The sequence below is a fragment of the Dermacentor albipictus genome, chromosome 2, assembly GCF_038994185.2.
Source record: "Dermacentor albipictus isolate Rhodes 1998 colony chromosome 2, USDA_Dalb.pri_finalv2, whole genome shotgun sequence".
Taxonomy (NCBI): Eukaryota; Metazoa; Arthropoda; class Arachnida; order Ixodida; family Ixodidae; genus Dermacentor; species Dermacentor albipictus.
Window position 1 is genome coordinate 92702997 of NC_091822.1, and position 13687 is coordinate 92716683.

A 13687-nucleotide genomic window follows, 5' to 3' on the forward strand; every position below is an offset into this window, starting at 1 on the left:
GCTGCATCCTACCTTGCGTAAGTTATTCTGCAAGTGGTGCGCGAAGAGCTTGACCGACGTGAGGCGGCTTCCCTCTCGACTCCGCGGGCTCGAGAGCCCTTTTCTCACTGCGACTTCCGTGAGACGTCCATCAACGCCACCTACGTAGACGCCTACAATTTCGCTCATCGTTCAAAAGTGCCATACCCTACTATGAACGCGCATCCCAGTTAACCGTTCCACGACGGTCGCTCACCCAGACCACCTGCAGTTTCTCAAGGGTGGGACGGCCGTGCAAGTTATCCTGCTACTGACAATTTTGGTGCATCCCGTGAGCGCCCCATCTCCTTCCAATGTGGTATTCGTGGTCACGTCACCAGATTTTGTCCCCATCGCCGTCGCGCGTCACCACCGTCCCATGAGCGACCGTGCACTTTTTATCAGCGTAGCAACCGGCATGGCGACGGGACACGCTGGCCTTAGTAGGCCAGCATGTCCTGGCCGATAGCAGGACAAACCACCAGGCGAATTACCGTAGCGACTCACCAGCTTCTGTGCGGAGCTTGACGCCGCCACCTTCACGCCTTCGCAGGTCTCCATCTCCACAACGACGTCTCACGTCACCACCGCCAGGAAACTAGGCGGCGCGACCAATAGAGGCGAGGTCACCAGTCATCATCAACTACACGCCCCTATGCCTCCGCCAGTCACCATGTGTCATAACAAGATTCGTGCTTTAGCGGACAATGTTGCTACGTTGGCCTTCGTGGGCACAGGAGCGAGTGTGTCCGTTATCAGCCTGGATTTCATAAGCTGACTAGGCCGTAAAGTGACGTTTAGCTGGGATAACGCTAATGCATTTCGGGCTGTGAGTGGAGAGTTGCTCCGACTCATTTGTGTGCGCACCGCGAACGTTTAGTTCTCCCAGAACGTGTATCAAGCCGAATTTGCAGTGCTTGCTCAATCCACTCACAACGTAATTCTTGGCCTCGATATACTACAACAGTGCAGTGCCCCTGTTGACTGCGGTACTGGCGAGCTTTTCTTGTCGCCGCTTGCTGACCAACCTGCTACCTGTTCACGCGCACTCGCCGTCATTGAAGATGCTGTCTCACCGGCACGTTCCTTATCCAGAGTTCGAGTTGCTAGTTGCGGTGTCGACGCCTATACATTTGATGTATAAAGTACAAAATATATGTAAGCAGTATCTAAAAGATTTATGCTTTCCTTATACACTCGTACTTTCTTTCGGAAGTCTTTATAAACTATAACCAGTCAAATGAATGAAAAACTTTTATTTCCACCAGAAAGGGCCTGTCAGAGCACGGCCCTCGCACGAAGGCGTAGGGGGAATCAGGGATTGCCCCGCAGACTAAGGACTAGTGAAGTTGCTTCTTCACGGCCTCAGCTACCAGGCGGATGGCTTGCTGCTGGACGCTGGGGTCTTGGCTCCGTAGCCACACCTCTCAGGCTTCTCCACTATCTATGCTTTGGATGATCCCTCGGGAGCCGGCACATTCCAAAATTATGTGGCCTAGCTTACCGCTCTCGCCGCAATCTCTGCATTCGCCGTCATTTTAGCCCCGTGTCTGCGTAAGTTAGACCCAAAATGGGCAGATGTAATTACCGGCTTGCAATTACCTCCATATACGCGCCTCGTTGCAGGAGAGAGACCGATCCGGAGAAGGGAGGTTTCTCCTTTCACGTTTGTAATGTTCAGTGATTTCATGACATGTGATTACATTATATTACATTCCCCCACCTTCAGGCTGTTCCGCAGCCGCCCGGTGGCCGAGAGCTCGGGCCAGCTTGTGTGCAGCCTCATTGCCTGGGACAGATTCGTGCGCGGGGATCGATATAATGAATATTTTCTATCAATTGGGTTACCGAGGAGTATGCGTCTAGGCTCGTCCGACATTCTCGTTTAAAAAACGTCCAAACAGCTGTATTGCTATCACTAATGATTATGTTCGCCTTTGTACCAGTACAAGCCACTGCTATGGCGACTTCTTCGGCCGTACTTGCACCTTGCATCTGGGTATTCCGTCACCGTCTACGACAGCCGAGACTGCAGCCCCATGTCTACTGCACGCGGCATCGACGTAGGCTACCTCATCAGCTCTTTTATCTTTCATTCTTCTTGTTATGGTTTTAGCTCAGTGCTCCCTGCGTTCTTTGTTGTGTGTGGGGTGAATATTTCTCGATAATGGCGAACTCAATAAATGTTTCCATAGATGGTTTTAAAGTAAGCGTGAGGTGTGCATACGAGGAAGAGGAATAAACTTTATTTAAGGACCAGGCTTCTGTTTTTGTTGCTCTAGAAGAGTGATTTCTTCGAGGCGTCTTAGTTGTGATGGAACCACAGGAAAGCCTTTCTCGAAATTAATAATTTCGTTAATGCCACAAAATGATTACCTTCCTCAAATTCTAATCAAGTTGTTCATTTCCTTTATTTTGTTTCGTAATTTTTAAACTTCACTTTCCTGAACAAAGCCTGAACAAAAGATGTAAACCCGCCTGCTTATTTGCCAACACACCGTAGTGGTTAAGGGCCAGTGTTTCGAAGCAAGAAGAAGAAGAAGCTTCGATAGAGCAACCGGACAAGCTGAATTTGTCATCCCTTCGGCTAAAGGCACCGCTTGTCGTTGGTGGAATAATGAGTGTACGCGGGACTATAGAAAAAGAAAGGCCGCTTGGAAAACGCTTCTGCATAATCAGTGCCCGACCAATTGGAAAAATTATCAGTTTTATTCTGGTGTATTTAAGCGTACTGTTAATCGAGCCAAAGAGGAATACGATATTAGACATTACGATTATCTATCTAATTCAAAAAATAAGCGTGCTTTATTTTCATTCCTTCGAGCTAGAAAGGTGCTACCAACACCCTTAACATTAGATTCAATTGTATTGACCCCTCAGGAACTGAGCGCCTCCCTAGAAGGGATTGCCGAAGGCTTAGAAAATCGATTTACGGCCAGGCTTCCGGCTATTCATTCTACATTAGGTCTTTGGGATGACTTTACTCCAATTTCCTTAGCTGAACTAAATGAGACTTCACTATGTTTACCGAATTCAGCCCCTGGCTCTGATGGCGTCACAAATGCAATGTTAAAAATATTGTTACAGGAATCGCCTAGCGTTCTTTTAGACCTGGTGAATTATTCAATTAAATATGCATGGATTCCGTTGCACTGGAAGCTTGCCAAGGTAATATTGATGCTTAAGAAACAAGAAGGAAGGTATGTATTAGAGAACATTAGGCCCATTGCGCTTACATCAAACGTAGTAAACTTCATTGAGAGGCTCCTTCACCGTCGCATCATGAAATTTGTTAATGATAATTCCCTTCTTAGTCCCTGTCAGATTGGTTTCAGGGCCGGCTGCTCCATCTGGCATGCCCACGTCGACTTAGAAAGCCGAATCCAACTCGCTCGACGTCATAGGCAATACGCTGCCTTAGTGACGCTCGATATCGCTAAAGCATACGACACTGTGGAGCACACAATATTGATCAATCGGTTAACTTCCTGTGGTGTTCCCGGGTATATAGTAGCGTGGATTCGGTCATTCTTAGGTGAAAGAGAATTCTATTGCTACGCAAGCGGCGTTTCTTCTTCTAGACACAAACAAACGAGAGGCGTACCGCAAGGCTCAGTTCTTTCCCCGGTACTTTTTAATATTCTCATGAGCACATTACCTTGTCATCAAGAAATAACTACTTATGTTTATGCAGACGATATTGCGTTTTTTGCATCTGCAAACGACATCCACACGCTATACCAACGGCTGCAAACTTACCTTTATGATCTGGAGAGGTGGTTAGATACTAGTCACTTCACCCTCAATGCCAGCAAATGTGCTGTTCTCGTATTTCCGATACGTGACATAGTGCACATTTCATCGTCTTACCACCTTTAAGACATACCACAGGAGGAATCTGTTAAATACCTCGGAGTTATTTATAATGCCTCTCTCAACTGGCGCTCACACATAGATCATTTGACTGGGAAAGGTACCCGTGCAATTGGCATATTGCGTAGGCTGAGCAGTCGTCGAATAGGATTGAGAAGAGATACACTCCTAATGATATATCGTATGTACGTTCGTCCTGTACTAGAATTTGGTTGCGTGCTCTTCTCTGGAGCTCTAGCCTACATGTCCCGTCCTCTAATCCTCTTAGAAAGAGAAGCATTACGTCTGTGTTTAGGTCTTCCTAAATTTGTTGCAAATTCTATTCTTTATCTAGAATCCCGTGTTCCGCCACTTCCGTGCAGGTTCCGGCTTTTGACGGTGCAGACGTTCTTAAGGATTTACGAATTACCACTGCGCCATCCCCAAATAATCTTTATTTCACAACCTGCGTTGTTTTTCGGTGTCATCTGGCCGCGACTACATAATCCGCAAATTATATTTGTCCAAAAATTACTTGACTCTTTGGGCGTGCGCACATGCGATGTTCTTCCTATTAGCGACAGAGCTGTTGCCACGGATATTCAATTTGATGACATCTTTCCTAATAACGCAAAATTACTTCCACACCATATTCTAGGCGGTATATTGCAAGATCATCTGAAAAACCTTCAAACAAACGTTGTAATTGCTACAGATGCTTCACAATGTGAAGAAAAGTCAGGTGTAGGAATTTTTTCCCCGATTCTCGATTGGACATTTTCTCTTCGGCTGCCAGATTTCATACCAATTTTTTTAGCCGAATTCATGGCCGTGGTGCTGGCATTACGCAAATTAGGACCATCAATTACGTCAGCCGTGATAGTCACTGATTCTTTATCACTGTGCTCATCCCTTACTGCTTCTAGTGATTCTCGCGTGATGAGGACATTTCAATCATTAGTACCTGCTTACTTGAGAAGCGTGCGTTTGATTTGGGTGCCTGGCCATAAAGGACTAATCATTAATGAAATTGCAGACTCTCTAGCCAAGGCATCGATAAGTGGCCCGATTCTTCCTTGCTGCCCTTTGACTGCTTATGTTACTGCAGCTAGATTTCGCAGGAGTATCATTATACTGTCAGTGTCAGGCTCCGCAATTACTAACTCTGCGGATTACGGACATCTCCTGCACCCTTGGAACAGAGATTTTTGCCGAACACGGAAAATTGAAGTGTCTATCACGAAGCTGCGCTGCCGTATACCTGCATTGAACTTCTACCTCCACAGGTCTGGTCTGGTCCCCTCACCATTATGCTCATTCTGTGGCGAAGCGGAGACAATCGACCATTTCTTGTTGTCTTGCAGACGTTTTTCTATTATAAGAAAACGACTGCTCGAAATCCCGCTTCGCTCTATTGGTTTAACTTTATCAGTGCCTGTGATCCTGTCTTTTGGAGCCTCCATTGTTGGGTTCAGCAACAGAAATGTTTCCTTGGCGATACAAAATTACCTCATTGAAACCAATCGATTTCCATGTTAGATTGATCGTTCTCCCTCCCAACCATAGCTTTTTTTTTTATTTCTTATCTTTTATTGATTATTATTGTTATTATTATTATTATCTTATACCCGGTTTTGATCTGATTATTTCCTTTTTTCTCCAAACACAAAACGTTTACTTTTAAACTCACACGCCCAAATTGTTAACTCCCTTGTTATCATTATTATTTTTAGGCACCTAATTAAACCGCCCGATTCTTGGCCAATCCCCCACTGTGGGTATGTGCCACGACCACTAAGGACAACAACAACAACAACACATTACGCTGCTCCACAAATTCCATCGCTGACGCTTCCTCGTTGGATATACCGGCTTGTGCCCATTTCCTTGCAAACACGACAAAACTATGGTGATGTATGATGCATGACTACTTTCTTCCGTTTTCTTACCCGTTCTTTGAGCAGTTTATTGTGAGGCGGATGCAATCCGGCGGCGTCTTGGTACATGATTCAGTGGGCGTGACCCTTCCACGGTCAGAGTTTGAATGAGTCTGGCTCTGTTAAACTTTAGTTCGTTTGAATCAGAGTTCTCCTGGCTAGGATTGTTCTTGGAGTGTTTGAAAGTGAGTGAAAGCGTTGGAGTACGATTTCAGTTAATGTTTGCCTGTCCGAGTGGGCCGAAAGCAAAATAAACATTTTGCAAAATTGGTTCAGTGAGTTCCAATTATTTTACAATGACAATATGTTTCTATTTCTTTCAATAACTTATCAATGCGATTCTTCGCAAATGGCAATAAAAGTTTTTATATCTCCAGCTTGAGGAAGCTTATATGAAGGTGTGCTGGCTTTTAGTGAATGCAAGGGATGTGATACACATTTGCTTGCAGCAGTGGAAGTAAAACGTGAGTGCTTTCTATGGTTAATCTTGTGTTGCCTTAGCGCGAGCTGGTCATAGTGCATCTAAAGGCTTAGAACCATCCTAATTCTCCCTTCCACGTATTATCTACTCAAACAGCATAGGCTTGCCCCTTTCGGAGGCAAGTGCCATTGCCTCATTGCCTCATTTCTTTGCTTTGGGTAGAAATCACCCTGACATGCTCATGCACTTTCTGTTGCATTCTTTTCTTGCCATGAACTAGGAAGAAAGTTCGTGTACGACGGTATATACTGTAAAATTTTATTAGCGATTCCAGATTAAGAATTTGAACTAAAGTTGCTTTAATACTAAAGTACCCATCACTTGGGCTTCGCAAGCATTGTATTTTTCTTTGTGTGCATAAACGACGCCAATGCGAAGCGCGGTCACTTGGTTTCCAGCTTCATACCCTGTGTTTATTTTCGTTAATAAAATTTCTAACATGCTTCCAGATGTGAATTTCAGACAAAATGTACATTGCTTCCATAACGTGTCTGAATGGGGATATTCCAGGAGTTAAGGCCGTACAAGATGAGCAAGAGGTCGAGCCTTGGTGACCAGACCACAGAAGGGTGGGTACGGCCATACAAGATGAGGAAGAGGTCGAGCCTTGGCGAGGAGATCCCAGAAGAGTGGGACCACCAGCACAATCCTGGCTGGGTCAGGTTGGCGCTCTTTTGCGTGTTTGGCTTGCTGCCGGTGATCTGCTGCGGCATTCTCCTGACCATACTCCTGCTGTCCAGTCAGATTTCACACGACGACACCAACGCGGTGAGAGCAACGTCTAGAATGAACGTTATGTTGCGTCGTTTTTGTACTAAATGCGAGAGCGAGTCCTCGTGAGCACATGCAATAATGAGATCACTTCGCGTAAAGTTCATTGCATGAGTGATGCTTACCTTCAGGATGACCCCAGCTTTTTAAGATCTCTCTCTAATTTACACAAAATTGTGAAATATTTGCGATATTTTGCAGCGTGGTCATTAAAGCTAGCCTTAAACCATCTGAGTAGATGTTAGGCAATGCTGGAGCTTTGAAACACTATAATATACGATAACCTGGTTTAAAGAATTCACCTAAACGTGTTACATTTGCCTACGGCTGGTGTGTATGAGCAAAGGACAGTACTTTTACCAGCTGTGTGTAGCGGCCTTTTACTTCGCTGTTGATCTTCGAAAGCAACAGACGACGACAGCTGAAAGCCGGCAGACGACTTTCCAAAATTCTAGGTCGCTAAAGTATCGCCGCTTCTGGTCTCACACCTGTCCCTAAATTAAGAACTTTAATGTTAATCAGACGTAAAAGTAGTTATACCTATTGCCGAAATCCCTTATGTTTTCAAACTGCTGACCGCCAAACTTCTGTAGCAAAGCATGCGGTCATACAAAAAGTGAACCTGTGCGAGGTAGCGTTAACTGTGAATATGGTTCCGAAAAAGTTTCTGGCGGCACGGCCGCCAGAGTCCATCGTTCTGCGGACCAATCAGATCGCGAGCAAGAAATCTGTGATCCTTCGAGGCGTCTGCAAATGGCGCTTATCACATGCAAGCTCGCCATCTCACAATCACATTAAAAGGCTTTGCGGTATTATGCTTCCAATTACTGGAGGTATGGGAGTTACGAGATACAAATTGTGCGTGAGAAAATAAAGAATGATAAAGAACGTGAGCCCGAAAACAGTTTTGCTTAGCAAATAAATAAAACTAGCTTGTGGTTGTAATGCCGGCATACTAGGCTGAAATGTGATGGGGTGAAAATGAAAGAAAAGAGCGCTCGTGTACTTCGCTTTAGGTGCATGCAAATCTTCATTGATATTTGATTAGAAGCAGCAGAAATGCCCGATTTACGACTCCTAAACACTCATAAGTAGTAGTAGCAGTAGTAGCAGTAGTTCTATGTACATATATTTCTTTCTTACATAAACAAGAAACGGGAAAGCAGAAAAAGCGTTGTATACGCCTGACAAAGGCTTCTGCACCTGTGCTTCGCAAAAGATACTCGTATTACACAAGAAGACATTTCGTGCATAATGCAGCATGTAAGCAAACAAATGATATTTAGCACTTACAAAAGCAGCTAATGGCCGACACTTTTCGCACATTAGTAATGTAGAAGAAAAAAATACAACATAAACGATGCGCTGTCGCTTACGTATGAGAAAAATATAATTTTCATATGGTTTGTTCGCAAGATTGCTAAGTGCTAATAAAAGGTGTGTTTGACCAGGACATATTTTAGCATGAGATATAAAAGCCTATGGAATAGCGCCAGAATCTGAGCAACATTCCAATTCATTAATCAATCTCACTGCCTGGTACTGCATCGTTTATTTTCCATACTTTATCCTCGCTCTTGGCAATTCTTGAAAAGTTGCTCTTGCGGTATAACGCCGACTGCTCTAATTGCGCATATACAAAGTATGTTTATGTGCAGTCAACCACAAGTGTTTACGGACCACGTGATATCGGAAAACACTCAATTTTTGTGCAGCTTCGAAGACTAGTTATTTAAACCGAACATCACAATGTTGTTCATTTATACTGGTAGAGGTTGTAAATGCGAATACTAGGCTGCATTGTGCGGCTGCGTATATATTCAGCTTTTCCTCAGATTTTATGTTCCGTAAAATTTTGTGGTTCACTGTACCTCTTTCAGTAGTTTGAAATAAAATGTTTGGCTTGCCTTGAACATGTTATGTTTATAAAAGCGCGGTGATGTGCGCGAGCCGTCGGTAGTACCATGGTAGTTTTCGTAAGAGCGACATAATTTCTTTTCTAGCCCAATCCGCGTATTATATATTTTTACAACGTCACCCATACTAATACGCCGTAACAGAGTCATCAATATAAGACCGAATTATAAAGAGTTTCCTTCAGCCACGGAGGAATAAGAGGACCCATCCTCTACAGGCATCAGGCTGTGTGCGCAAGCTGTTTATTAAGGTGATAGATGTGAGCGTTCCACGGTAAGATTTCGCAGAACCACCCGAATAAATTTTTGATTTTTTCCTTGATTTATAATTTTTCCTTTAAAGTACGTGTTTAACTCACGCTTTGCATGTTTATTCAGTTGGCGAAATCCGATATACGTGGTTTTTCTGGCATCAAAATGTAGCTTGTTTTTCTTGAGCCAGTTTCAGAGGAATACCATATACTCCTGTATATTTTTTGTTCAAGTATTTCGAAGCGCTGGGATGTAGAGAATACGTCCGTGTCATCTGAGTACTCAGTAAGCTGTCAGGAAGCTGGTATACAGACAATATTATTCACGTAGAGCAGGAATAATAAAGTACCCAATATGGAACCTTGCGGAACTCTGCGGTAACTGAAGCTGACTTGCTGTGCTGAAACTGAAATGCTATGTATCTTTACCCATCAATATAGTGCGCTGACATGCTTAAATGCGAAAATCGAGGTTCCTCTGTCTGACATACTCTTGGCATACTAATCTGTGCCACAAGGACCAAGAACAGTGGATGCCTTGTTGTGCCAAGTGCACAAACAGCGCACACATAAACAAAAATTGCCCCAGCACTTCTCAAACTCTGTGCGCACACGTGGTACACACACGAACTCGGCAGGCGGCCGACTTAGTGCCGGGAAGGCCGAGCTGCGTAGAGACCGGCCCCAGTCAGAAACTGCAAAAAATAGTGATCAGATTGAGTAACAAATCATGCTTTACGCCAAGTGGATTTCTGACTCAGGAATGGTGTATCCATTGGCGAGTTACGCAGATTATATACGGCAAACCTATAAACAAAAACTAGTAAACACTATAAGAACAAAGCTTCAAGCAGCCCAACGCATTCCAACCGTTCCGAGGCGCCCTTAGAAAATTGAATTCGGCCGTCTCATACTGCACTTAAAGTTCCTCTTAAGACCATGAAATGCCAATTTCGTCTCCCCAGCCTTCATCTTAACACTGCTTAATTACCATGACACTAAGGAGACGCCTGATATAGCCATAGCGACATGACAATGATCTTGAAGAGCCCATCAGTGCCTTTCACTCTGCGCTCTCCAATGAAAAACTCCGCGGCTATCCAAATTAAATTAATACAAATCGCTACATACGCATGTCAAGCAGGACAAGAAACACTGCGATACTTACATGACAAAGGACAGCGCAACAGAAAACAGAAACGCACGTGCGACTGCCCAAACGAGCGCAATTACGGAACCGTGCCCAGGCAGGTTTCACACGGTAGCTTTGGCCACACGGTTGGTCAAGCAACCGATGTTACAACAGGATCGCCACCTTGCGTGAGGTTGGATCGTGTTGTTGGGTTGTTGAAGCGGCCCAGTGTGGGTTTGGTGTGGGGGTCATGCGTGTTGCGCGTTTCTGTTAGTCGACTGTGAATTATGTCGCACAAAGCCAGACGCCACCCGCTATTCCGTTGTTGAGCGGCGAGCTCGGAGCTGCCACTGTGCATTTCACTGCCCTTTTATTCCCCCTTTCATTTCGAACGCTGTCAGGGCCGCATCATTCTGGGGCGCTATATAGTAAAACTATTCCGAACATTTCTATTCCAATTTTGCAATCAGCCCTCCATGATTGTCACGCGACGTCACGAAAACCGCGTTAGCTCCCCATCTTATATGACGTGTACACATTGATTATGCATGACTTGACCGAACAAAAAAAAGTTGTTATTCCTGATTTAGACGCCTTTTCGCCATTAGACGTCGGCTATTTGTCAAAAGTTCTCGGGCTGCATCCACTTCACCTGCCTGTCACGCAATCTCACAAAACCGCGAAAACTCAGCGCGTCAAAGTGACGTGTACGCGTTAAAGATGCAATAATATGCCGAGCAAAATTTAATTTGCTTCTGAATAGCCACAGGCTGCCCCGTTCCGAAAGGAATAAAAAATGGCTGCCGCCGATCACTCGGGCACCAGCTACTCGCACCTACCGGAGAGTACGGGTTTATTTGTGTATAATAAAACGTTTTGCACAATCGCGTAACGTTTTCGAGCACTTTGGGCACGTTTACGACTTCGTTCTGCCAACTATTCTTTGCCGAGGTTCCGTTTCTGCACCATTCTTAAGCTTCCGATGCATGCCACCGCGATTTTTTACCAGCCACCACAAGCTAAGAGAAAGCAGACCAATCGCAGACGCCGGCACCACCCTCTTCATCTTGTTATCGATTTTTAGTGCAGTGGCTCGGCCCCTGTCCACTTGAGCATGCTCCTCGCCCCTTGTCAGCCAATTAGATAAGACAACCCGCTCAGTGATGTTATTCGTTTGTCAAGCATTTTCAAGCGCTGGTGGTGATGTGAAAAACGTTGCTGCAGGGCAGTGAGAGAAATCGTCAGAAAGAATTTAATGATGATAACCTTTATGAAAAAGCGAAAACTATTGAAGTAAACGATGCGCTGTCAGAATAAGCACTAGCACCAGCACGGTCTACTGACTGGCAGCGCTCCTCTGAAGTCGATGCCGGGTCGTTGCTCGCGTCACAAAGAGCGGCTTCAATGTTAAGGCGTTCACGCACGATTTCCTCGTGGCCTGTTGCGCTGTCAGCAACATTTTTGCAATCCTTCGTCTCTCATGATGTGAGGTCAAGCCCCCAAAGGCTTCTTTTTGTTAGCCGACCTCACGCTAATGCAGGATGGACACAGCAGTAATGGACGCAGCGGGTTCCGCTTGATCAATGGAGAATTCTCCCGCTAAGAACAGCACGTCGAAAACCTAGTACGCTAATTTTTACGCTAATTTCTTCGTTTTTAATATGTCGAGTTTCGTCAAAAATCTGTTTGAGACGTTGAATCCAGTGATACAACGTTTTGAAGACTTTGTTTGCTACCTAGATGGGCCTAGCTTGACAACTTAGACCCACTAAGTCTATAAGTATGCGCCGTCATCTTTCACAACTAACTTCACATATTTGCTCGATTGCCTTCTCGCGAAGTGGGCGCATTATGAAGGTAGTAAAACAGTAAAGTTGGCCGAACTAGGAGACAATGACAAAGCTGAGTGGGCCGATCCAGGAGGCCTTCCTAAGGTAGTTGCCTGGCCACCTAGTGGAGTTCTCCGCATAGGGCACTCTTGCCGAACAGGCACGTTATGGATAAGCTACAAAATGCTGTAGAGAAGATGAACAGTTTTGTAGTAATCAATTTACCCATTCATAAAAGTGTCGCAACATAAAGAACCAATATATGTTTTGGATCTGCATAGGTTTGTCTCCTTTCTCTCCTGTCGTTGAAAACAATCGTGGTTGTTTTATTATATGTGATACAATGCTGAATCTGACGTAAAGCCAGCAGTTGAAGCCAATGGAAGCGAACGCTTCCGACGTTCACGCTGCTTGAGCCGGAATTGCGTAATGTTAAACGAAAAAATTTTCAGTTTCAACGTGTAACTTCCAATAGAACAAGATTTGTTCATTGCTAATTGTTTTGTTCTTAATTCAAGCCACTAAGGACTAACCGCCTGTGACAGTCACATAATTATTTCCTGCTATATGTAACTGCCCGAAGGCAGCTCTAAAGGTACTTAATAAGCTAAGATGTTCTGTTTTTACTTTGGTGCCACCGCAGCTGACCCTAAGTGGTGTGATTTTGTTCTCTTTGTTCACCAGCCCATAGAGGAAACAATAGGCCCCCTGCTTGTCACAGGGGTTTCATCCCGGATACTGCGCCCTACGTTGGTCCAGTGCAGACAAACCCAACATCTTCGACCCAAACCTAGTTCCATGTCTCCGCAGCCTACGACGACCGCTCCTGCACCGCCTGGGGACGACCACGTCAAAAACCCCGTGTGCAGTGCCATCGACTGCCACTTCGTGGCGCAGTGGCTCCGATCAAAGCTGGACTCTAACGTGGACCCGTGCCAAGATTTCTACCGCTACGTGTGTGGCACCTTCTCGTTATACAACGAGTTTGCTAACGTACGTAAAGAAAAGGTGCAGTGTCTGTCGGTTAAGGCCTTTACTTGGTGGACAATTCGTCGAGTCACTATCGACCGAGCCCGGAGGTCTCGGGGCAGTGACTATTTTGTTCGGCGAACATAAAGCTGAAGCTCTGAGAGCTCGTATGAAATTTCTTCGGTACAGAATTTGGTCGATAAAGTGCAGATAATTGCTGAGTCCAAAATACTGCACCATCCACACTGCACTACACAATAGTAAAAAGTAGCCACATTTAGAGTAGCCTACGAAATTCTAGGAATGAGTGCGAAACCCCGGAATTTCGTCTCATCGTCCTCTCTTCTATCTTAGGTTGCGAACAACATTTCAGCGACCATCGTTTCACAGGCCTACGATACCAAAGTCCCAGCCACTGGTCAAACATCATGGCAGAAAGTAGCTGGGATGTTCCAGACGTGCATTTCAATGTTAGACATGAATCGCAGCGAGGTACGTGCAATAGATTTAGTATGATCAAGGCAGTTCTTA

At 45.0% G+C, this 13687-nt stretch overlaps 1 protein-coding gene across 1 annotated transcript; it reads left to right on the forward strand.

Annotated features, from left to right (window-relative positions):
* Positions 1-5696: 5696 nt before the first annotated feature.
* Positions 5697-13331, forward strand: LOC135902724 (uncharacterized). Its single transcript, XM_070532982.1, has 3 exons — positions 5697-5784; positions 6799-7056; positions 12872-13331. The coding sequence occupies exons 2-3, from the start codon at positions 6817-6819 to the stop codon at positions 13301-13303; spliced, it is 672 nt and encodes a 223-aa protein (XP_070389083.1). The 5' UTR covers positions 5697-5784; positions 6799-6816; the 3' UTR covers positions 13304-13331.
* Positions 13332-13687: the final 356 nt, after the last annotated feature.

Coding starts and splice junctions, on each gene's coding strand:
- LOC135902724 (XM_070532982.1), top strand. CDS start 6,817: ATGAGCAAGAGGTCGAGCCTTGGTGACCAGACCACAGAAGGGTGGGTA. Junction 7,057..12,871: donor CACACGACGACACCAACGCG/GTGAGAGCAACG, acceptor TTTGTTCACCAG/CCCATAGAGGAAACAATAGG.